The sequence below is a fragment of the Penicillium canescens genome (genome assembly GCF_028828765.1).
Source record: "Penicillium canescens strain IBT 15451 chromosome Unknown utg000001l_segment0_segment0, whole genome shotgun sequence".
Taxonomy (NCBI): domain Eukaryota; kingdom Fungi; phylum Ascomycota; class Eurotiomycetes; order Eurotiales; family Aspergillaceae; genus Penicillium; species Penicillium canescens.
Window position 1 is genome coordinate 2890807 of NW_026703963.1, and position 24844 is coordinate 2915650.

Below are 24844 nucleotides of genomic sequence, written 5' to 3' on the forward strand. Positions count from 1 at the left end.
ATCAAAGCCCATTGATTGACATACCTTGCAGGGTTGCGACAGACTACACTATTAGGAAATCATTAGCGCCAGTGTCTGCCTGGGGCTAATGCGACAGGGATAAGTTGGGGTGGGGAAGAGGGGCCGAGGAGATAGATGATGCCTGGATCTTGCGGAACTTGCATTGGTCGCATGCCCGTTTCGCTATACTGGCGGCAGTTTTATTTCGGGTGGGAATGGTGCCGGTGACACCGGCACCCCCGCGAGATGTCGTCTCCATCGGCAGCCAACCCCACTCGGGCACAGCGCAACCCCAGAGGACAGCGGGTTACCCCTGTAATGGCCCGTCGCTCATAGACTATCGGGCGCGGGGTTGCGTGTCCCGGCTTCGCCGGTCTCCCTACGGTCGGATGTAGTCTCGGGTGGCAGACCCTCAACCCTTCAGGAAGATAAGCTCAGACGACACTTCAACCATACGGAGTAAAGAAAGAGCGTTTTCTAGCTGTGCTTAATGTTCAAATGCCTCTGTGACACTATTATTCTTGACGACTTCAAGACTGCGCTGGACACACTTAGTGCTCGATGGATGATGCGACAGGGAATGCAGGGAGTTCATTCTCTAGGTAAGTACTCTCGTCTAGGCTTCCTGGCCTTGTTTCGCAACTTGTCGGCCTCTCGTCTGACAAATGGGCACTCGCAGACTTTAGAAGCCACCCAACCTTTCATGAGGAGCGTCCTTTGCGTAGCACTCCTGCCACTGAAACTCGGCCAGTGCGGTACATATTGAGTGAGGGCACTGTAATACTGTAGGAACACCGGTTATTTATAAAGAGATGATTTCAGAGCAAGAAGATTATAATATTTATTATTAAATAGTCCGACCGTATGGACCTTTGACTCCCGGGGGCCACGCATTATCGTATTGCATGAATGGACTCCTCGCATGATTTGTCACGGTATGGGCAATCTTAGTAGCTGCATATGTTTGGGGGGGGGGGGGGGGTGCACAGAAACCATTGCGAGCGCAGCCCAGAATTGGTCAGCTCTACTGATAGTTGCGAATATTTATGGGCTGGCGGTGTCAGTGCTTGCGTATATGAAGGCTTACATATGGCCGAGCCATAAGAGCAATCAGAGATTTAGCGGTTCGTTGTTCTCATCGTTCTTGGACATGCGGGTTTCTCATCTTTTTATTAAGGAGGAAATTTGATGCACGGAATCTTATGCTAATTGGATTAGGCTCCATCTGTCACGACTTCCTTGCCGGAATTGAATTGAACCCTCGCATAGGGCGCCATTGGGATCTCAAAATGTTCCAAATTGGTCAACTGGGTATGAACTCTTGGGTTATAATGTAATTCCCTATTTTTCACTATGTGCAATATACATTACTCATTTATGGCAGTGATCTCTCGTTCGTGGCTCAGCAATACAAGAATTATGGTGAGGTTTCTAACTCTATGCTGATTGTTACTTTCTTCCACGTTTTGTACGTGGTGGACTTCTTTCTCAATGAGCAATGGTAAGCTGTCCTTATGCTATTTATTTTCTTATTCTCTTTCATCTGACTAATTGATTAAAAAGGTACTTAGCAACTATCGACATTGCCCATGACCATTTTGGCTTCGCCTTGGCATGGGGTTCTGCTGTTTGGTTGCCCGTAGTGTATACCTCGCAGGCCCAGTACCTTTCCTTACATCCTGTGAATCTCTCGCCATGCGCAATCATTATAATTCTCACGGCTGGCATCCTGAGCTTTGCGCTCTTTCGACTAGCGAACGATCAAAAACAGCAGTTCCGGCTGACGAAGGGGAACTGCCTGATTGGTGGCAGCAAGCGTCACATAATTCAAGCACAGTATTCCACATCGGATGGGACAATCCACCAGTCGTCTTTACTATGCTCTGGTACGTAACGACTTCTCGACACCTTAATAGATATATGGGCCAATCCTACTTACACCGACTCAGGCTATTTGGGAATTGTGCGCCACCCTAACTATCTCGGGGATATTATCTTCTCCTTCTCCACTTGCGTGTGCTGTGGTTGGGCTCATGTCCTTCCCTATATATACTTTCTCTGGATGGTAGCTCTGTTAGTTCACCGATGTTATCGGGATGAGCAGCGGTGCTCTGCAAAGTACGGACCTAGCTGGGACATGTATCAGCGAATGGTGCGGTGGAGGCTGATTCCTGGGATATTTTGAGGTCATATTGGGGTAAAGTAAGTGTGGTTGAATTTTGAACAAACACCTAGTTCATAGCTTCCTTAACTGCCCTGGAGAAGGGGGCGGGAAGAACTTCTGTGTGATGTGCTCAATGTTTGGCAAGGAGAGCAGCGACAATAAAGACTTGAAAAGAGAGATTCCGCCGCTATTCCGCCGCGACGAAGACGATTCCTGCCCTTACTATCCGCCTGGTGATGACGAGAAGTGTACCGATTCGGACTCGTCGCTTTTTGCACGCGCATCAGATCCGAATACTGCCAAGAAAATGACTCTCAGTTTCCTGAGCACGAAGAATAAATTTACGTATCTGAGATATCCCAGGTGTAACGCGAAGAACAATGGGCCGTCGAGTGTGGCGAAGGTAGGCTCCCATGGTAATTGTGTGTTTTTGAACGAAAAGGGAATGCTAACGAGTATACAAAAGTGGTATCTTCCTGAGTTCATGCTCTCTAGCTCAACTGATATTAACGACAACCGACGGTGCTCGGCAAAGACAACCAAGGAGAATTCCGTCCAGGGAGCGAACAATGTCTACTACGTGGATGGAAACTCGGATCTATCCGCTACGAACTTCCGCTCGGAGCACGTCTTCGAGGTGCACCTGGTCAGCCATTTCCTTGAGTGGGTGTGTGGAGGAACAAAAGAAGCCAAGTACGGGAATCTGAGGAGCAAGCTTGCTTTCCCAAAGGATTGGAAGCCTGCTGATTCTACTTGGTGCAATGAGGTGTTTGGAGGTAAAAAACCTAGGCCTATGTGTAGCAGATTGACATAAACTGATGGCATTTGTACAGGGTCTAGTGGTGGGATGACTTGGTCGAGGAACAACGGCCCCAAAAAGAACTGGGTCCAGCATACGGCCGACGTCCTAGGAAGTGCCTCCAATACTGACCTGCTCGTTCTCTACCACGACTTGCCCAACGGAGTTAAGAAGGTCATCACAGAAGGAAACCAGCCTGATCTCGATATCAATCTCGCAGAGAAGGGTCTAGCGGACAAGATCATGATGAGCGCCACTGTTTTCGACTACATCCGAACCCTCAGCGACAAATGGACCAAACCCAGCCAAGACATCGAATTAATCTCCGACGAATTTGACCATGAATACAGCCGCCAATACGTCAACAGCCCACCGTCGGGCAAGGCGCTCGAGAAGCCTAAGGCCCCCCGCGATATCAAACATTAGGGTCTGCGTACCCTATGGGCCTATTGGATCGACAGGCACCTAGACCAAATTGAAAAGGTTCAGAGCGGATGGCACCAAGTCGCTAAAACAAGAATGGAAGGCAAGGGCCAGAACAGCCCAGACGCGAAGAAGTTTGCGTCTCAGCCTATGACGACGGGCGACGCAGCGGTGGGCAAGTTCAAGTTCCCACAGAAGAATTTGGGTAAACCGCTCCCTGATGATCCGACGAGTTCATCGAATGATAAGAGTAGGTACGGCATGTGGGGAGACAATCAGCTAGGAAAGCTCGGCCTGTAGTAGACCTTATACTATTGTTCCGGTCTATATATGTATAGTTGTATATATCAAGTGGCCAGGGTTGACACTCGTGGTACTTATAACTTGTACCTTATTAGTTGGTTAGAATTGGAATTAAGCCCTATGTAGGCCTCGCCAAACAATTTCGTCGGCGTCGCGCACCTCGGAGCATCAAAAACGTTGGATTTCGCCGTGTCTGTATATCGTGCATGGAAAGAGCCGGATACGACCTGGTTAGAGACGCAAGAATACATCACGCCGCTGGGACTGGCGTTGATAAAGACCGCAAATGAACGAATATAAATGATGTCGTAATATTAGCCCCATTCCTTGTTATCAACTAGGTAATATGGGACTTCTCCTTTGTTAGGGTGTGACCCACGTCACCATCGTCTGCTGAGTCCCTCAAATAACTAACCTATGAATCTGAGAAATTTGCGATCTCTTGGTTCTTCGGAGCCGCTCTAACATGCCCGAGAAGCTGCTTTAAACAAAGCTGAATATCATGCGCCATACAGGGAACGCGAATAATGGAATCTCGAGAGTTGATGCCACCAGAAGAAATAAGGGTGTCTTGCAACGCCCTAATCAGGGTCCCATTATTGGTTACCTAAAAATTCCTTTTAAGAGTTAGCGTTCGCTGAGCAACTAAAGAAGCACGTCGTATAGGTTCACACCCGTGCGAGGGCCATGCAAAGGCTCGAAGCCAAGCAGCATCTCTCTGTAGTTCCACTCTTTGTCGATAAAATAAATGGTGATAGCCATAAACGCTTGCTAAAACGGACTCATCTAACAATCCAGAACAAGCGATACTTTGACATCCCTAGGCAAGTCGTCCAACTACGAGTCCTGCTAGGTAGTGACCGCGTCACGTAAACGCCGGCGGAGTGTTTTTGCGGACGGGATCTTCAATTTTGAGGGTCGGAGTGGATCGGATTAAGCAGACCTTAGAAAGTGGGGTCTTTCACAATTTTGAAAGGAAGTTATAGATGAGTGATTGTCTTCAATATAAACTCTCTAACTTCAAACTTAGTGTATTTGTTCGAGCGGAGCGATACATCTCTATGGGCTCTTAGCATCGAATCAGAGATAAGTACTTGGTGTGAGGCTCGTCTCTTGCCTTTACGGCACGAAGTAGACCTTGAATGTTTACCTATTGCGCTTGTTCCGTGCGACTTATGTTGCGGGTGGTCAAGTAATGTCGAGTAAGCCCGGCAGATAACTTTAAGCCGGCAGTTCCGCCACTAGTTGAAGTGTTTCCACACTTCTGTAGAGTGAGATATCACCGACTATTTGATTCTCGATCGTCCGCCTCTATATACGAGTTGGCTATATTCAGTCTCGAGCCACTAGGACAATATGCGTGAATCATGCAAACGTGCATTAGATAGATGGATGGGTATTTGGGTCTACCCACGGTTACCCGCCCCGTCTATCGTTCCCCTCATTCACTTCTTTAACTCTTTTTGACTCTTCAAATACTCCCAAACACCCAAGTCACCATGTCTGACTCGGATGAAGATGACTGGCAGCAAGTGCGCACCTACACTGACCATCTTGGTCACCGCGTGGTGCTGGAGCAGTTCGTCGAGCCAGACTTCCTCCAGATGACGTACACTTAATTCCCTTTCAGGTCTACAGCTTTGTTCCCCTGGATGACGACCACGAACAGCTCCGGGAATACCTGATGCAGAGCTTCATTGATGAAGAGCTCAAGCCTTTGTTCGAGATTTATTCATACTGCCCGCCCGACGCCTTCGCCTGTATTGAGCATAACCGCCGGGAAATCGCCCACCGCAAGCAGCTACACCGGTCAGGGGTCGAGAATCCACCCCCGCTGATTCGGAAATTTCCCCGTCGTAGCGATGGCACGCTCGGTGGGTTTTGTATCCTAATTCGATCGCACAGCTATCGACTAGGCCAGGATGAGGATAGGCTTGCTGAGGCGGGCGAAGGCCCAGACTTGCTCTACTTCAACCGCTCGTTTTCTAGCACGCGCAGTGATGTTGATGAGGCGCAGCGTATATCCGAATACGACGATCTCGCACCAGAGGCATTTGAATTGGCCACCGAGCGTATCACGAAGCAGTTTAACATCGGCCAGATCCTTATGCTTGATATCTTCCTGAACACCGGTCGTCCTAGCCTACAATACGCCTTGGATGTGGATGAGGGCGAGCCTCCTAACTCGAATCCGCCGCCAGAAGAGCAGATTCGCGACCAGTTAGGCCAAGAAGCTTCAGTCGGCGGCTTCTCTCTTAATCCGGCATTCCAGATTTCCCACGATGACGACATCGTAACGGTCACCAATACTCCCAAGGGAAGCGTCCCTGATATTCAATACGTTGTCCATGCGCTTTTTCTCGCCTCTATCCGTGACACAGCAGGGCCCTCCCTCCTGGAAAGCACAGCGCGCCTCTTCACAGCGGCAGTTGTCTCCTACCTCCCGGCCAATAAAACCCTCGATCTCAAATTCTACATCCCAAACTCCCCTTCCTGGTCGGCCATCCGCCCCGCCCAAGCCGAAGTTCTATCCCACCAAACCCAAGAAGGGGACCAAGAAAATCCCTTCCCTATCGGGGCCCTGCACACCTTTTCCGCAGGTGACGAACAACCCCCTACCGCACATCGCTTCACCCCCCAACGACCCGGCAAATATCTCACCTCAGCAAAAGCGACGGCCAGCACGCCATTTCGTTTGTTCACAGTTGCGCTCGATCGCGCCAAGTTTATCTCCGAGGCCGGGGTTTACTTCTACATGGCGGACTTCGATGCGTCCGGGGATCCGGACCCTTACTTGGAGGTATGTCCCGATGATACGCAGATTTTCCGGGGCGTGGATATGAGTACGGTTGCCGGACGGTTGGGGCTAGTTGTTCTTGACGGATAACTGGTTTTGTTGGGTGGTTTACTACATGTACATGTCTTGTGGAGATACCACTAAGCTGCAGTATTTTCACCATACATATCGAACTCGGAATAGAATGCGATGATATGAAAAGCTGACGGCACCGTTGGGATATATCGGTGTACCTTAGAAAGATATATACAAACAACTTTTTTCAATCACATATTCTTGTACACTTTCCAATCCTCTGGATACCTTTTTGCGTGGTCTAGAATGGTCTGATAACTTAGACCATCGACATTCCTTTTCCCACTTTCTGCGCCACGGGCGCACAATAACTAACGTGCTTCTAGCTCAATACCTGCATTCTTCGATATCAGGATTCGTCCCATCGGAGAGAAGAGCTTTTCTAGTATCAAGGTTCTGTCAGGCTACATTACAATGTAACGGAGACTTTCGATGAAGTAGTTCGACTGTCATGTCAAGCAAAGGGCTTTGCTTTTCGATCGTCACCCCGAATCCGACCAGCCCATTCCGCGCCGAGCTGCTGAATGCGACCTGCATTGACCCGCCGGGTACGTCCTGGTGTCTCGAGAATGGCCTCATCATCAGTTTGCATGCGTGCTTCCCATGGTGCCAGCGTAAACGGATTGATGGTTTCCAGCGATTCCATCTCGATGTTTTTCATCGCGTCCGCTACTTGGTATAGTGGTGAGCGGTGGTATCTCCTGAACTTCCTGATCCGGTCTGTATTTCTGCGAAGAGGATTGGTTTCCGGTAGCGTGTGTATGTCTGTCCACATCTTCACGGCCCGCCTCGGCCTCAGCCACGCCGGTCGCAACTGTGAGGAAGGTCCCCACGATTGCTTGTGCTCCTACCCTTTGGACTCGATTGATCGGTCCCATGTTCTGATTCTTGAAAGCGTGCATCCAGACGTTCGAGGCATAATCAACTACTGGGGCCACCGTCGATGAGAACAACTGCCGTGCTGTCGCTGGGGATAGACCTCGGAGTCGTCGGAGCTCCATTGCTGCCTCCAGACCCTTGGACGCTGCTCTCGCGATATGCTCTTTGTACTTTAGTCTCGTGTCCATCAGAACCCCCAGGATCTTGACCTTCTCTTTGGGCTCAACGCTTTGCCCTTTGATGATAAAGGGCTCCTGTTCCAGTTTGTAGGTCTTAGGGGCGAAGTGTATAATAGCTGTTTTCTCCGCCTCAAAAGTCGCCCCGCTCCTGCTTTCCCATTTCAGTGCGTGCGTGATTATCGCCTCAATTCCTTCTCGGTTGCTTCGAGCGGTTGGCCCGGTCACCCATGCGGTAAAATCATCCACGAAAGCAATTGCTCCTCCCTGGCTGTCGATCTGTCTCTGCACGAGGTCTGCGTTGAAGAAGAGAAATAGGATCGGGGACAGGGGTGAGCCCTGAGGCAACCCAGCCTGTGGAAGGATTTGAATCTCAGACTCCTGCCCATTGATCTGGATGGTCGCTGTTCGTTCCGAGCAGAACGCTTCGGTCCACCGGAGCAGCGTTTCTGGTATCCCCCGCGCCTTCATCCTCTAGAGTAGTCGTTCTTTACGAACCCCATTGTAGGCCCCTTTGACATCGAAGCTGACCAAGCACAACACCCGTCGACCGCGCCACGCCGTATAGATCTGCTCTTGCAAGAGCAGGAGTGCCTGCTCCGCGGACCGCTGCTTTCGGCCCCGAAGTGGCTGGTCGGAAGCAGGCCGTGGGTCTCCACGGCGTGTAAGATCCTTTCTGCCACCACCGATTCCAGGATCTTGCCCAGTGTCGCGAGGAGTGAGATCGGTCTCCATGCCTTGGCAATGGTGTAGTCTTCCTTGTTCGGTTTTCTCAGCGGGATGATCTTTGCGTGTCTCCACTGTCTTGGCAGTGTGCCTCCTTCCAACAACGCTTGGAAGAGATCAAGGACTCGCAGTCGGTCTATCATGATGGCGAATCCGAGAGTATTGGTCTCACGCCTAGTTCGTGCATTATAAACGTTGTGCACAGCACTTTTCAGACTACGGTCAATACACGCCGGTGGTGTAGTCGTTGGCCGCGTTAACAAATATCCGTCTGCCCTACCAGCGGCTTTCTCACCCCGTCGAAGCCTCCATGGGTCCACGTTGTACTACGCCATCACCGTTCGCTCCCCGAAGCGATATATTCGACGGACTGTAGGCGCGAACTCCATGATAGGCGCTAGGATACATCCCCAATAATAGGGTCTGGGATTTCTTTTCGTCAAGCGTAGACAAGGATCGTCGGAACAGACTCAGCTACCCAAACACTGCAGTATTTATACATACATGCAGTATGTGTGTGTGCGCGCGCGCCGGTGTATGTGAGAGAAATACAATTTACCCTGACCCCTCTCGAGTTGGAACCTTGGATTAATGTACGAGTATGATGATCATACTCAGTCTGTGGAAAAAGATCCAGCTACTTATAGTCACAGCAACTCATCTCCCTTCTGCCTAGCGGAGTGGCAGCCCCCACTCCTACAGACCTATATACACCACATAACCTGGGATCCAACTAAAAGCGAGGGGTCGGAGTAAATGAAATCATCTATCCATCCATACTGTTTCGCAAAACCATAATTTGGAGTCGACTCGACCCATATCGGCACCCTACTAAAAGACTACTCAAGATAGGACGAGGAAGAATTTCACTGTCAGGCGATGCATTTATTGAATAGAAGCAAACACATTTCCCATAATATTCGATGAAGTAAGCTAGCTTTAGAAATAAGTTAAACCATCTTTCAACAAGTCTTCAAGCAGATGGGCGGTGGATTGCTCCACATGCTATGATTACATTCAACTTGAGTAGCTTTATCACTCTTTGTTGGTACCATGAACATTGGTCCGGTAGGTGGAAAGACCAAGAATTAGGGGTTGTGGGTGTCGACCTGCTCTGGATTGCGTCGTGGCCGGAAGCGCTTGACCAGATTGCTCGTGTTCAGCGCAACCAGCTTACTCGTCGGCATCAAAAACAACTCGTCGATCTCCTCCAATGTTTTATCTTTGGTCTCGGGCATGAAGAACAGCTGGTAAAAGAAGCCTAGCGCGGCCAACCCACCGAAGAAACCGATCGTCAGGCCGGTGTAGGTCATCGCCTTCTGCATCCCCTCGAAGTTGTATGTCACGATGAATGACCACAAGTAAAGGAATGCAGAGCAGATCGCCATGCCCTGGCTGCGGGTGTTGAAACTGAAACTCTCCGCTGGGACTACCCAGGTCAGGCAAGAATAAGCCCCGAAGAACGCCATGTACAGCACCAGACCGGAGAAAAACAACCCCAAGGCAGTTGCCCTGTGCTCATTGAAGTAATCGACACCATTGTTTGTGTATAGGTAGCCAACACCCACCAGCGCTAGGCCCACGATGAACATCAGGATGTTTTGTGCCCACACGCGTCGTCCGAACTTGTCCATCGTGAACACGGCAGGAATCGTTCCCAAGAACAGAGCGCCACCGCCCACCATCGACATCAGGACTGACTCGCGGTCATCAAAATTCATCTTGGCCAACAAGTTCGACATGTTGTACATCACCGCATTGATGCCGGTCATCTGCCCGAAAAAGATCATTGCCGTGGCATAGACAAGAGCCCGTCGGTTGCGCGGCTGCCTGCACACTTCCAGGTATCTCTGATACCATTGCTCGTTCGCGGACTGCTCGACATCATGTTTGACCGTCAGCTCCATCGCGACGTACTCGTCCAGGCTTTTCGGGTCCGCCATGTTGCGCAGCGACTTCCACACCCTCCACGCGCGCCCGTATTTGCCCTTGGATACCAGCCACCGTGGTGATTCTGGCAGGAAGCACATTCCAACCAGGAGGATCGTCGAGAACAAGAGGGACGAGCCCAGCATCCAACGCCAGCTGCCTGACGGGACATCAAAGAATACGCCGCCGGCGGCGTATCCAATGATCTCTCCGAATGCGATCATCAGTTGGTACACCGACACCAGGTTGCCACGCACCTCTGGCGGCACACACTCCGAGATGTAGATACCGACACAACCGCCTTCGATTCCGATACCGATGCCCAGAATGAATCGGCCCGCAAAAAGCATGCTCACACTGCGGGAGCCCGCACAAAGTCCCCCTCCCAGTGTGTACCACAAACACGAGATGATAATTGAGTTGCGGCGTCCAAAGTAGAAATTGAGCGGCGTCATGATGAGCGCGCCGGCCATTGCGCCTAGCGGCATCAGTGAAGAAATCAACGAGATGTCGGTCGCCAGTTTCGGGTCATCCATGCTCGCCCACTCGCCTGATGCGATAAAATGCTTGCGGATACCAGGCAGCGCACCTGAGATCACCGACTGGTCTAACCCACTCAGCATGCCGCTAAACGCTGCGAACACACCCAGCGTGACAACTAGCATGCGAGGGCTCTTCATGTGCACTGGTATCTGCGCGAACGCCATCCGGTCATACAGTGATTCGTTGTCGAGGTACTGGTGGCTCTGCAGGTCGCGTGACTCGATCTCGTGCTCACGCTCCTCGGGCGTGAGTTCATCGCTGAACTCTTTGCCCATGGCGTCAGGCTTTTCCTCGTACTTATCGCTCATTTCGTGTTGGTCGAATCAATCATGAAAAAAAGGGTTGTGTGGGGGTCAGAAATGAAGAGAGAAAGGAAGATTGGCGATACGACCGCAATGAGGGCCCCTCTATATAAGGGCTTGTTTCGCCGAAAAGTTTGTCTGCGGGATATTTTGTACCATTGTACCCCTCCGCAATTCCCCGATCTCCATTGCCCCAGACCAGACCCCAGAGTACCCCACACATGAAGGCTTTTTTCTTTTTCTGGAAAAGGTTGTTTCATGCGAATCAGGCTTGTATTACTGTGGGGTCGTGTGTGTATTAAAACCAGGAATGTTGCGTATCAGTCCAACACTGCCAAGCACTAGAGTGGCTGCCCAGGCATCTGCATGATGGTAGCAATGCGTCTAACTATAAATCCCAACTCAAACGATCGAGAAGGTTTTCTTTCGATTACAGCGAGAGTGGAAGGCTCGGAGTCAGGGCCTCTGGAACAGGAAACAGCAGTAGGGTCGGTCCAAAAATACAGCCATTTGTCGGTATGGCCGGAACCTTATCTCAATAGAGTAATGGATGAGCGACGCCTCCAAACTCTTGAGTCCACTAAGCAAGAAACCTTCCTCCGCCCCACTCGGAAGGAACCGGCACGGGCGAATCACACCCAATTGCCAAGTCGGACGGCTCAGCAAGACCGGGGTTGACTGGGACCCCGACTATTTTTTTCTCCGAAGACTGCCCGACCGGAACACAGAACACCGGAAAATCGAAGCCGGCAACGGCTGAGGGATACCGAAACAGAATTCTGGACCGCCCTCAGGTCAGATTTTTCATCTCTTCGGCCCCATAAGGCAAGAACATGATCATGAGGAAGAGCAGGATGCTAAAGCACTAAAATAGGTTCTGCTTCTGACCATTATATTCCCGTTTGATGTGCAAGTTACTGTATACCTGCGCGACATGGATGATATTCCACTGTCAGGCATACCAGACTCGCTGAATATTGAAACTTTCAGGAAGAATTAACGTCGGCAAGATCGCAACGTAATACAGACGTCGATACATAGTTTCGCCGATAATATTCCAAGTCCCCACGCTAGGGGGAGCGCCTCGCGTGGCCTGACCTCACAAATGCTGGTGCGGATCGGATTACGTCCGAAGTTAAGTCACATAGAATGCACACTCATCCTGTATCTTAGCAGCGGAAAAGTAAAAACCCCCTAGGGCTCGGCACGAATAACGAATATATTCGTTTTCGCATTCGCAGACATTTTGCACTACGAATGCGAATATTTGTGATTTTGGTCACGTGGTAGGATTATAACTAGTGAGCAGTGAGTGACGAGCCTTCACTTCCTGTTCTGTTCCTCGCGAACAATAATCCGCAGATGACTTATATTACTAGCCCGTTCGGATCAGAGCTGCAGCTTGTTGGGAAATACCAAGACGCCTCAAGGTCTTTTTTGGCTTGGTGTTCTCCAAACTATATATCTCTCTCAACAGCGTCACCTTTCAGAAAATGTAGAGGTACCCCGAACAGATCCCTACTACGGCCTAAACAATTGCTCTACTGCGACTTCACGTGCCGGGATGCCAAGATAATCCCTGGCTGCAGCTATCATCCGCCGGTTCATCCTTGTGCGTCCTTCTTGACAGGGAAAAGAAACAAGCAATAACGATAGTTCTGTTGTGATCTGAAGCTCGCCAAGCACTGCTAATGCTTGGCTGAGCAGCGCTATAGAGAGCTTCAGAGCACTTGGTTGAATGCATCAAGCAACGTGGCCTTTTCATAAAAGCTAGTGAGCTGATCACGCAATAGTTTCATGAAAGGCATATCGTATGCATTTGACCATTATAAATAGCTATAGAGAAGCCTCCTTCGGGAGGTAGACTTAAATCATCTCGTTTTACTGCCCATTGCTCATGCATAGTGCTTCTCAGACCATTGTAAATTACAACAGGTTATGAGCCCGGCTTCGTCTCCGTAAGCCGGGAATAGCTTCATTCTTGCTATCAATTCTTTACTTGCTTTACCCCTGAGTCCACTCCTCCAACAATGTCTGATAGACGCACCACACGTTCTCAACGTCGCCGTCTCGAGACCGATCACCTCGATTGGAGTGAAAGTGAAGCTCCACCAATGAGCGACGCTTACCCCTCTGATGTTGAAGACGATACGCATACCGTGATCCAGGACTCGGCGCCGGGCCCTTCATCGCGAGCAATTGGCAACCAACCAATAAGAGAGCAGCCAGCTTCGACCTCGCTGCCTCAATATGGGCCAGAGATCACTGGCACCAACCAACCACATGTCTTAGACGCCAGTACAACGTCTGATAGATATAGGCTTAACATTCAAAGTAGGAGAGCACCTCTCTCTTTACTCAACCAAGTGAGCCAATCCATGGACCATCGGACCAGTCAGAGACCGATGGGCCCCATACAGATGCCGACGTAATGTATCGCAACCGAACTGCGTCGAGCAAGCCGGGAAGAAGCTATACAGCTCACCCGAACGGAACACATACTCCTAGAGCCTCCAGTCGCCATAGTGGAGAGCCAATTCAAAGAACAGCTTCGCGGAGATCTCACTTTTCCACTGGCAATGCACCGCTAAGACGTCTACCAAGCCATCAACCGACGCCGGCAATGACCAATGAAGAGGTCCAATACGCAAGAGCCGTTCGCAAAGCCACCGAGCACATCAAAATAGCTGCGACTATTCATCGCAAGCTTACTGATGACGACAAATTCGAAGCTTTGAAGGGAAAGGAGAACTACACCCTTTGGGTAATGAGCATGCAACAAGTCTTTGAAGACAATGCAATTGAAGCCATTGTATATGGCGAAGTCATTGCCCTCCCAGCCGACCATCGGTATTCAATGATGCAAAAGAAATTCATCAGCCACGCGAGAAAGGTTATTTGCAATCACATATCGAAGCCCATTCTCCAGTTCTTACAACACCGCAAAATCAACCAGCCGCATGCTATTTGGAGAGCATTGGAGCTGAATTATAAGCCGCATCCATACAAAGTAGCTGAAGACGGCATTGCGGAGCTTGAGCGATGTAAGCTGAGCAATTACGCCAGCTTCGACCAATACAAAAACGCCTTTCAGTCTGCATGGGCCAAGGTCCATAATGAAGGCATTGAAAGCGAGCGAATCAAATGCCTTTGGTTCATTCGAAAGCTCGACTCGGAGAAATGGCAAAGCTGGAAGACCAACCTCAAGTCTCGACTCACAGCTTCATCTAACCCTGATAAGGAAATTCTCCAATTCGAGCTGCTCGTCAGCGAGATAGAGAACCAGACAGAGAACGTCTCCAACGAGACATCAAAAGCATACTCAACCGCTGCAACGGGAGAGAAATGCAAGCACTGCGGCCGGAAGCATAAAAGCTCCAATTGCTGGAAGAAATACCCCGAGAAACGGCCAAAAAGAGGGGAAAAGGAAGAGAAAGGAGAAGAAAGAAGATCTCTACTCACCGCCTCCTCACCGCTTCGCTAAGCGACGAATCACCGTCACCAGCTACTATAGCCCTCTCGGTAAACACCAAAAATGGCCCAGGAGCATGGATATGTGATCCAGGAAGCGATGACCACTTTATCTCTTCACCTCACTACTTCGTGGCTGGCACTGCTAAGCCAATTACGACCACCATAGTCACTATAAATGGACGACAAGAGCAAAACGGGCTTCGTGGAAACGTCGTTTTGACCGTCAAATCGGGCCGTAAAACCAGAGAAATCGAACTCTGCAATACAATATGGTGCCCGACCATACAGTGCAACCTCTTCAGCGGCAACCGTATCTCAAAGAAAGGCATTACAGCCATTTATAAGCCAACCAGGGTTGACTTCATTGAGAAGGACGGCTCGCACCTTACTTCGGGAAGGAAGAATGGCTCACAATGGCTGCTTAACGTCGTTAAAACTCATCAAACTGAGAAAGCAATATATGCCTTGAAAACGACGACAGAATCGGATGAGTTGAATGCCGAGAGCCTCACCAAGGAAGCTCCGCATATCGAGGAAGCTCAACAAATTGAGCAAGCTCCGCCTATAGCAACCGAGCAAGCGTCAAAAGCGTCAAAAGCGTCAAAACCACCTGTTTTGGACCGCTCCCGAGTCAATGTCGACACTTGGCACCGCCGTATGATGCATCTCAGCATTCAGGGGGTGCAGAATACAGCCAAAATCGTCAATGGCATTGACATTGATGGGTTGTCAGCCTCAAAAAGGCCATGCGAATGCTGCGCCATTGGCAAAGCAACTTTGAAACCACGCCGCGCACCTGTGCTTCACCGCTCGAAAAAGACCGGAGAACTCGTCTATATAGATATTGGCGGCGGCGGCAAGCTAAAACCTGCTCTCAATACTGAAGCTCGCTACTGGCTCCTAATGATCGATGATTTCGATGGCTGGGCCGATATTTGCTTCCTCAAGTCTAAGAACGAAGCAAAAGACGCTATCAAGAAGCTTCTTGCCCAGTACGAAAGGGACCACCAAGCCCGAATTGAGCAGTTTGTTTCTATCGACTCGACCAAGGAAATTGGAGCCATTCAGACCGATAATGGGGGTGAATTCATTCAGAAAGACCTCCAAATTTGGGCTGAAAACCGCGGAATCCACTGGCATTTCATTGCTCCATATGCTCATGAGCAAAATGGGAAAGTGGAACGACTGATGCGCATAGTAGCTGAGAGAATGCGATCCGTTTTAGCTGACTCGAACCTCCCGCCATTCCTCTGGGCGGAGATCATGAAGACCGTCGTATACGTCCGAAACCGCACCATTTACTATGGTAGACGACTCGCCGGGATGCCACCAACCACCCCATATGAGCTTCGCCATGGCCGGAAGCCGGATCTCTCTCACCTTCGTATCATCGGATGCCGGGTATTCAGAGTATTTGGCCGAGAGCAGGTGGCTCAAGACCCCGTCGGCAAACATCTCGCCCGCCGCATCGAAATCGGCTACCTCGTCGGTTATGAAGATGACAATGGCGGCATTTTCAAGGTCTACCGACCTTACCCAGTGCGATCAGACGGCACTAGACCTAATGGCGGCACTCTCCACTTAGTGAGAGATGCAATTTTCGAGGAAGGAGAAGACTGGGCCCTTTACAACAACCCCGACCTTCCAGACCCTCGAAACAAGCTTCCTCATCATCAAATCGATGAGCCTATTGGCCATCAAAGCCAACAAAGCCAGGAAAGCTTCAAGGAAGCAGATCACTTGCTCCTCAACCCTGAATCGGACAATGAAGAAAGCTCCGATGAATCTGCCGACAATCTCACCTCTGAAGTAGACGCATACCTAACAAGCAATCAATCTCCTCTCGATATGGCCGAGGAGGACAAGCTATCGCCGTCCAAAACCGACAAGATCATTAGAGCACTAGCTTTCAGACCCTCAGTGATCTCAAAAAGTGACAGAAGGGAAATCCAGGCATGGGAAGACACTACAACGGTATTATTAGCTCAAAAGCTGGCTAGTAATGACCTTCATACCCTACCTCAAAACATGGAGGAAATCCCTACCAAATGGCTCGACTCTCCAGTCTCTCTTGCTCAAGCGAAAGCTTCACCTCTCTGGCCATGGTGGCAGAGAGCTATGCAAGCAGAGATCTCACAATTTGAAGCTCTCGGTGTATGGAAAACGGCGACACCGCCTAAGGGCGCCCGCCCACTTCGTGGTCGATGGGTATACAAATTGAAGACTGATTCAGCGGGTAAACCAGCGAAGTTCAAAGCTCGCTGGGTCGCTCGCGGAGACCAGCAACTTCCTGGTATTGACTTTGACGAAGTCTACGCCAGTACTGGCCGATATGACACCCTTCGAGTGCTCCTTGCCGTCATCGCAATGCGAGACCTTCACACCACGCATATGGACGTCAACTTAGCGTATCTCAATGCAGCTTTGGAGGAAGAAACGTATATGCATTACCCAGAAGGCTTCGAGGACCGCGGAGCATTTTGCAGGCTTTATAAAAGCTTGTACGGACTTCGCCAGTCGGCAGCAAACTGGTACAAAACCCTCTCCGAATACCTCCACTCCAGGCAATTCATGAGCACCAAGGCTGATCCATGCCTTTACGTACGCCATGTCCAGGGGGTGGAATAGTGCTCATCTTCGTCTATGTTGACGACTTGCTGATAGCAGCAACTTCGGAGAAGCTTCTTAACGACACTAAAGAAGCTATTTCAGCAAAATGGTCAACTTCCGACCTCGGTGAAGTGTCATATTACCTTGGCCTTCGCATCAAAAGAGACAGGAAGCAGAGGCTGCTGAGCATTGACCAGCAAGCATATGTTGACGGATTTGCTAAACCAACAACCAAGATAGCTTCACCAAGCCCTCTTACTCCGATGAATCCTATCGCAGTACTCAAGAAAGCTGATCCAGAGCTTCCTACCGACACCTTACGAGGCGAGGAATATAGGAAGACCACTGGCAAAATCGGCTATGCGAGCAACAACTCCAGGCCCGACCTTACCCTCGCATTCTCCATACTGTCGAAATTCAATCAGAGCCCCGACGAATCGCATACCCTCGCCGCCGACCACGCCATTAGTTATGCCAAGAGAACCAGCGGATATGGGATCACTTACGGCAAGGCGAAGGAAGCAGGCAATACTGGTTTTGAAGAAGGTCTAGGGTTGTGGGGGTGCGTGGACGCGAGCTTCGCTTCCGACCCCGACACTATGAGATCGAGAACCGGCTGGGTATTCTTCCTCGCCGGCGCTCCTATTTCATGGTGTACTCGCCGTCAAACCAGCGTCACGAAGTCTTCAGCTGAGGCTGAATACTACGCTCTCTCAGACGCAGGAAGCCAGGCCGTATGGCTGCGTCGCTTGCTAGACGATCTAGGCATTGGCAACAAGGGTGAAGCAGTGCATTTGCTCTGTGATAGCCTCTCAGCTATTGCTCTTACGACGTCCGCGAAGAACCATTCGAGGAGCAAGCATATTGACGTCCATTGGCACTGGATTCGCGAAGCCGTCGAAGATCAAAAGATACGGCTGTCGCATGTGCCAGGTGTCCGTAATATAGCGGATGGCCTCACAAAACCGCTCCCGAAACCGTCATTTGACGAGTTCAGGAAGCAGTTATCCATTTCTCTCATCAACTGAAGAGATATCTTGCTCCATGAGCAAAATGGCATTCTGATTCGACCGATCAGAATCGAGTATTTGGGGAAGTTATTTGACACCCTATCCATTCATTTTAGAGCTGAATTTTATGGCTTTTGAACCTCTGAAATGCTTGCTGCATTCAGGGGGTGTGTTGTGATCTGAAGCTCGCCAAGCACTGCTAATGCTTGGCTGAGCAGCGCTATAGAGAGCTTCAGAGCACTTGGTTGAATGCATCAAGCAACGTGGCCTTTTCATAAAAGCTAGTGAGCTGATCACGCAATAGTTTCATGAAAGGCATATCGTATGCATTTGACCATTATAAATAGCTATAGAGAAGCCTCCTTCGGGAGGTAGACTTAAATCATCTCGTTTTACTGCCCATTGCTCATGCATAGTGCTTCTCAGACCATTGTAAATTACAACAAGTTCATCCCGGGTCACATGACCAACCCGGTCATGTGATCTCAACAAGAGCATACCTCGAAAACTACATTTATACCTACATGGCCGCCTACCGGTCTGTCAGCCGGTAAGAAGAGGCACTCAACTGATTATTAACGTAATTCACTACCGAGCTGCCCACCCTACCGAGCTGCGCAGCTACTGTAAAACACGTCAATTAATTAGACCTTTCTTCAACTACCCACCATGCCACCAATTCGTACTCAATCCTCTCGAAATTCAATTGAGCAGGAAGGCGGGCTATTATTAGCTGCTCAGGCTACTAAAAAGCAAGAAATCGCCTCTATCCGCGAAACAGCTCGACGTTTTAATGTACCCGAATCAACCCTCGTACGCGTGTCGCGGCATTGAAAATCGCGTCGAAACCCGCGCTAACGGCCATAAATTGACGCAAACTGAAGAGGATACGCTCCGGAATTCGGTACTCTCAATGGATACTCGTGGAGCAGCCCCCCGACCCCCTAATATACGAGAAATGGCCAATTCATTACTCGCCGCCCGCGGATCTAACCCTAGCTCCTATAGTCGGCCAAAATTGGTGTATAAAGTTTGTGAAAAGGCACCCAGAGCTATCAAGACGATTTTAAGAGGCTATAATTATGAGCGCGCGAAGTGCGAAGACCCAAAATCATTCTGAATGGTCCAATCTAGCTCAAAAACCGATCATTCAATACGGCATTAACCCGAACGATATCTATAACTTTGACAGACTAGATTCGCAAATAGGTCCTATTTCTACCGCAAAAGTCGTGACAAGGGCTGAATTTTACGGTCGGCGATTACTTTTGCAGCCCGGAAATCGCGAGTGAAATACCGCAATTGAGTGTATAAATGCCTCGGGGCAGGCGCTACCTCCGTGCGTGATTTTTAACGGCAAAGTCTTCATCGAGTCTTGGTTCGACGGCCTCCCGGACGATTGGCGCTTCGAGGTTAGTCGAAAAGGGTGGACTTCCGATGAAATTAGCCTTCGGTGACTCGAAAAGCTCTTTATTCCGTCTACTTCTTCGCGTACGAAGGGGAAGTACAGACTTTTGATACTCGACCGCCACGGAGGTCATTTAACACCGAAATTCGACGAAATCTGCAAATAAAAAAAAAAAAAAAAACGATCTCATCGCAATTTGTATGCCTTCGCACTCGTCTCACCTTTACAGCCTCTTGATATTGGCTGTTTTGCGGTGTTAAATCGCTCGTACGGTCGACTTACCGAATGGAAAATGCGTGTCGAATCAACCATATTGATAAGCTAGACTTCCTGAAGCCTACCCGTTCGCGGGAATCGAGGCATTTAAATCGGAGAATATTAAGAATAGCTTGGCCGCCGCCGGTTTAATACCTTGTAACCCCGATCGAGTGATCTTGAAGCTCGATATTCGCCTTCGAACCCCGACACCTCCCTCGAGACGTGGGAGCGAGTGGGGAGCCAAAAACGCCGTCGAATAACGTCTAATTACAAAAACAAGCTTCCTCAATTAAAGCTTCGCTAAAGCAGCGCTTAAAAAGTCCACCAAGCCCGCTTAACTCCGCAATAGATCAGGTTTTAAAGGCCTGCCAAATTACGATGCAATCGACAGCTTTGCTCGAGAAAAAAGTAAGCAATTTACGTGCCGCCAACGAGAAGCAGAAGCCAAAGCGGACTCGGTCTACTAGACAAATAGCTCACGAAGGTGATATCTCCGTCTAAGAGGTTCGTGAGCTACGGCCGGAGCCAATTGAGTCTTAAATAGCCCGTATAATCCAGGTTCGTGAGCAGATTTCTGGGCCTTTACAGCCTCGAACAAGGGCCTTACCAAAATGCGGGTTATGTGGAGTTCAGGGACATAAGAGAAATGCATGTCCACATAGGTTTATATAGGTAATTTGCTCAATTTAATGGGGTTGTGGTGAGATAAAAGCATTTAAATGTAATAGATCAGGGTAGGTGCGCAGCTCGGTAGTGAATTACGTTAATTCAGAGCTTATCTCGATCGCTCTGTTCCGCACTATATAGGACCTGATGCCAATTGGCGAATGGTCACTTTTTGTTGTTGTTTCTGTTCCTCTTCCGAATCCGGATACCAATTAAGGACCATTCCGATGAATGTGCCTATTCCAATTATCAAAGGGATCAACTGACCGACACTGTCGATATTGTTGACGCCGCGGACATTGTTCCACCGGATCGTCAATTCAACAGCCAAGACGACCATAACAGGTACAATACTTGAAGCCATAACCCGTCTCCAGGGGCCATTCAAGTCATCGTCAACCTTCAGACCCCCCATAACATGCAGCCGCACAAATTCAGGACCGGACATATCCGGTGGTTTTGTTTTCGGTATAGGCGATCGAGTTGTCGAGGTTCCCGCTGGCTTTTTCTTTTCTTCGATGGATTTTCTCAACTTAAGGTAAAGGGTGAAGGTCACAACCGCCATAATAAACACGGACCATATTTTGGCGAACGTCCTGAAGCGGCCATGCGCATTTACGCGAGCCAGAAAGAATGTCTCGGTCTTGCATGGAGTGCGTTCCAACTTGTCAAGGCCAGTAAACCAAAACCACGTCTGATAACAGTCTAGTCCGAGCGCCGTAGTAAGTCTCAACATCGAAACAAGTGATGGCAGAGTGATCTGTTCTAACCGATTCTGGGTTTGAACTTTATCAATCGGCTCGGCCAAGTTAATGCCAATAGAGGTGAAGCAGAAGAGATATGTGACCAGCGCTTCGACTGCGTAGAGCTTCTCGTTGTTGACGGTCTGCTGGATGAGAGCAACAAGGGCAGCAAACTGGAAGAGGCCCCCAGTTTTAACGAGGTCGGACGCTGCTTTTCGTTTGTGACATGTCGCTATTATAGTCGTAGCCGTTTGGACATATACACCAACTCGAATACCAAGCCCATACATGTCTGAATTGCCGTCAAAGCCACAAACTTCGTTATTTCTCGAAGTGGATGTGATACCCTCGTTTTGTCGCTGAACGAGGTCCGCCGTGGGAGAAGCGTGAACTTGACCAATTTTAGATGTTCCCACAAGTAACAGCGTTGCCGTATATGTAAGCGCGATAGATGTGAACAATGACCGGCTCATGGTGATTAAGGCACTGACTTTTGTCAGCTACTGCTGTGGCATTAGCTGCCTACTGCATAAAAGGGGAGACTAACCTTGAAGAAGTTTAGACCTAGGGCTGTAAGGATGTATACAGCTTTGGGGTGCATCCCATTAATTTTTACTTCCAAAATTTGAACAAAGCAGATTCTGACAATTTCAAACATACTCGAAAAAATCAAACTTGGCTATCTCGCGCTAGTCCTTAAGACTGATCAATAGCAAAGCCTCTTCACGTTGTGGGGACTTATCAGGGCTGATCTGCAAGGGATCAGGCCAAAAGAGCACAAACCCTCAGTGGAGGGACCCGCAACACATCTGAGCACACGGCCCGTGAAATATAGTTAGAGCATACTACTAGCCTGGACAGGGAAATAGCTAAGGCGTCAAAGGTACGGCGTGAGACCACACTGCACTCAGTTTTCAGCTTTGCTTTCACCTCTAAATGCTTGTCATTTCGTCACAAGTGTGCTCCACACTTCTGTCTTGAGCATAGAAGTATCATAGCTATATATATTGAAATGGGGATGGCTCGATGGCAGTCTGATATGGCAGACGGGTCGATATCAATGGAGAGAAGACAACCAACCACTCCCATGCCCGCCGTAGGTAGGGGTCGGCACGAATACATATTCGTAACATTTTGAGATATTCGCATTCGCATTCGTAGATCACAGACCTCTACGAATATTCGTATTCGCAAGGCCAATATTCGTACGAATATTCGTACAAATATTGCCCCGTCACCAAAACCAACTCCCACCCAATAGGAAAAAGTATATCACGTGCAGTTTGTTTATCCAAGTGACAAGTCGCGTCCGAATCTGACAAGTTTATTTCAAGGACGTGTTTCCATGACAGAAATAGAGCTCAGAATGTCTGGTGCTGAATTGCAAGCTTCAAACAATGATGGCTCCGGCAGCTCATCTGTCGAATTGCCACCACGCCCCCAACGGTCTCAGAGAATAGACTACCACTTCTTAAATGGTGGAAGTGACGAAGACGATATTGAAGATCATATCAGAAAGAAACCCCGACTGGATTCGCCACCTGGTCGCTTAGAATCGATTGGTCCTGAAGACTCCGCCAGCCAGCTGCATCTCAATCTACCTACTCCTTCGGAATCTGTTCCACCAGGGGGCTCTAGATGCATTACAGAGGCTATACGGCCATACAAATCGCACAGAAAAGCCCGCATTAAGCCACTGAATCAATGGCTTTGGAATCAATTTCGAGTTAGTCCTCTTCCGGGCAAGCAATGGCGGCCCAGGCGAAGCCGACAGCTGCTTGAGGATCGAGAGATTCAATGCATTCATTGTGGCTGGAAAACCACAGATTCGGCAAGGGCAACATCTACGACCAACATGAAGACGCACCTAGCCAAACACAACATTTTCGAAAAGTCCGGTCCAGAGGACCTGGGCGAGGGTTCCAGCGAGACGAAACAGCTCTCAATTGCTTCAATATTCCAGTCCCGAGCCGAGCATGATACTAGAGCCCTGTTGGAACAGAACATACTTCGATGGGTTGTGACAGATGATGTGGCATTTACGGCAATTGAGTCCCCTGCGTTCCAACAGATATTCAAGGACTTGCCGGACGCTCCTCTTCCTTTCTCTTCTCGAACAGTTGCCCGCCGCATTGACGCAGATTTTGATCGCTGTCGGATCCAGTTGATCGATGAACTAGCACGGACATGCTCCACAATTGCGCTTTCCTTGGATGTCTGGACAAGCAAGAACCATAAAGCCATTCTGGGAGTTATCGGTCACTGGGTGTCTACCGACTTCAAATATCAAGAACGAGTCCTGGAGTTCAGCGAACTTGCTGGATCCCACAGTGGAGAAAATATGGCGGAGACTCTGCAGAAGATGCTTGTCGAGCTTCGGATTGAGGAGAAGCTGCTCACAATCACAGCTGATAATGCGTCGAATAATGAAACGCTGGTGTCTGAGCTGTATTTTCACCTGTTGGAAAAGTACAACTCGGAGGATTCCAAATTGCCCGATAAAGGACGTCTCCGATTTCAAGGTATTGACAGCTACATCCGGTGTCTTGCACATGTCCTCAATCTCATTGTCCGCGACATCCTCTCGAGGATGAAATCTGGAGATCATAAGTCTGCCATTGAAGCCTGTGATCTCTTACAGGGAAATAAGAAAATCGGACGGCAGTCTGCGTTGGCCCGGATTCGGATCATGACTCTCTGGATATTGAGGACACCTCAACGACGACAGCAGTGGAAAGTGACTTGCCAAGCAAATGGCTTGAACGACAAGTTCATCGAGTATGACGTGGAAACCCGCTGGAACTCCACATACCGTATGGTCCAGGGAGCCCTGCAAGCCAAAGCACAGATCCGGATGTGGATAGAGCATCAGAACCAGTTTCCGCCATTTTCAGCTGACGACTGGTTGCAGCTGCAACAGCTCGAAATGATCCTCTCCAAGTTCGATGAGTTCACTCAACTGGTTTCCCGGCGGAAATCCCAGATCAGCTTAGCCATTCCCATCTATTACGAACTGAATGACATGCTCGAAGATGCAGCTTCTGCACAAGGCGACTTTTCGGGGCTTAGCTCTGACATTACCTCCGCCATCTCCGCGGGGATGAAGAAATACAAGAAATATTATGAACTAATGGACGCCCAAGATGCTTATTATATAGCTCTTGTCCTTGACCCACGCTTCAAAACCCTCTTATTGGATAAGGAGCTCGGGCAGGTGACGGCGCCAAAGGTTATTCGATCCATCAAGGATACCTTGCATGAGCAATACCCATCGAAATCATCACTGGAGCAATCAACGTCAAAGATTAATCAGGACAACAAGCGGCAAAGTCTGGAGGCTCGTGTTCTGCAGAAGCTGCAACCACAAGTGATCCAGCGTTCAGATATTGACCGCTACTTTGAGGAAGATGTGGTGACTGTTGATGAATCTGTAACAAAGGATGAAGATTGGTTATTTGGCTGGTGGAGGACGCACAAGGATGAGTATCCGCGGATGGCAGCTGCAGCCAGGGATTATCTTGCCATTCCGGCGGCTGAAGTCGCAGTAGAGAGGTTGTTT

The 24844-nt window shown here is 49.4% G+C and overlaps 8 protein-coding genes across 8 annotated transcripts; 5 read left to right on the forward strand and 3 right to left on the reverse strand.

The window, feature by feature from the left end:
- Nucleotides 1-490: 490 nt before the first annotated feature.
- On the forward strand, nucleotides 491-766 carry N7446_001085 (uncharacterized protein; the record flags this gene model as incomplete). Its single annotated transcript, XM_058509852.1, is given in 2 exon segments — nucleotides 491-602; nucleotides 621-766. 2 exon segments carry the CDS (start codon nucleotides 491-493, stop codon nucleotides 764-766), a joined length of 258 nt encoding a protein of 85 aa, XP_058378831.1.
- Nucleotides 767-855: 89 nt separating this feature from the next.
- N7446_001086 (ergosterol biosynthesis ERG4/ERG24 family-domain-containing protein) lies at nucleotides 856-1894 on the forward strand (the record flags this gene model as incomplete). The annotated part of the gene is made up of 4 exons (XM_058509853.1): nucleotides 856-1124; nucleotides 1219-1333; nucleotides 1385-1501; nucleotides 1564-1894. Exons 1-4 carry the CDS (start codon nucleotides 923-925, stop codon nucleotides 1892-1894), a joined length of 765 nt encoding a protein of 254 aa, XP_058378832.1. The 5' UTR covers nucleotides 856-922.
- Nucleotides 1895-2297: 403 nt separating this feature from the next.
- N7446_001087 (uncharacterized protein) lies at nucleotides 2298-3389 on the forward strand (the record flags this gene model as incomplete). Its single annotated transcript, XM_058509854.1, has 2 exons — nucleotides 2298-2940; nucleotides 2998-3389. 2 exons carry the CDS (start codon nucleotides 2298-2300, stop codon nucleotides 3387-3389), a joined length of 1035 nt encoding a protein of 344 aa, XP_058378833.1.
- A 93-nt stretch (nucleotides 3390-3482) lies between these two features.
- Nucleotides 3483-3686, forward strand: N7446_001088 (uncharacterized protein; the record flags this gene model as incomplete). Its single annotated transcript, XM_058509855.1, has 1 exon — nucleotides 3483-3686. The coding sequence occupies one exon, from the start codon at nucleotides 3483-3485 to the stop codon at nucleotides 3684-3686; it is 204 nt and encodes a 67-aa protein (XP_058378834.1).
- A 1502-nt stretch (nucleotides 3687-5188) lies between these two features.
- N7446_001089 (uncharacterized protein) lies at nucleotides 5189-6576 on the forward strand (the record flags this gene model as incomplete). The annotated part of the gene is made up of 2 exons (XM_058509856.1): nucleotides 5189-5272; nucleotides 5320-6576. The coding sequence occupies 2 exons, from the start codon at nucleotides 5189-5191 to the stop codon at nucleotides 6574-6576; spliced, it is 1341 nt and encodes a 446-aa protein (XP_058378835.1).
- A 566-nt stretch (nucleotides 6577-7142) lies between these two features.
- Nucleotides 7143-8351, reverse strand: N7446_001090 (Transposon I factor; the record flags this gene model as incomplete). The annotated part of the gene is made up of 2 exons (XM_058509857.1): nucleotides 7143-8090; nucleotides 8115-8351. 2 exons carry the CDS (start codon nucleotides 8349-8351, stop codon nucleotides 7143-7145), a joined length of 1185 nt encoding a protein of 394 aa, XP_058378836.1.
- Nucleotides 8352-9430: 1079 nt separating this feature from the next.
- On the reverse strand, nucleotides 9431-11122 carry N7446_001091 (uncharacterized protein; the record flags this gene model as incomplete). The annotated part of the gene is made up of 1 exon (XM_058509858.1): nucleotides 9431-11122. One exon carries the CDS (start codon nucleotides 11120-11122, stop codon nucleotides 9431-9433), a length of 1692 nt encoding a protein of 563 aa, XP_058378837.1.
- A 9585-nt stretch (nucleotides 11123-20707) lies between these two features.
- On the reverse strand, nucleotides 20708-21758 carry N7446_001092 (uncharacterized protein; the record flags this gene model as incomplete). Its single annotated transcript, XM_058509859.1, has 2 exons — nucleotides 20708-20779; nucleotides 20814-21758. 2 exons carry the CDS (start codon nucleotides 21756-21758, stop codon nucleotides 20708-20710), a joined length of 1017 nt encoding a protein of 338 aa, XP_058378838.1.
- Between the last annotated feature and the right edge of the window lie 3086 nt (nucleotides 21759-24844).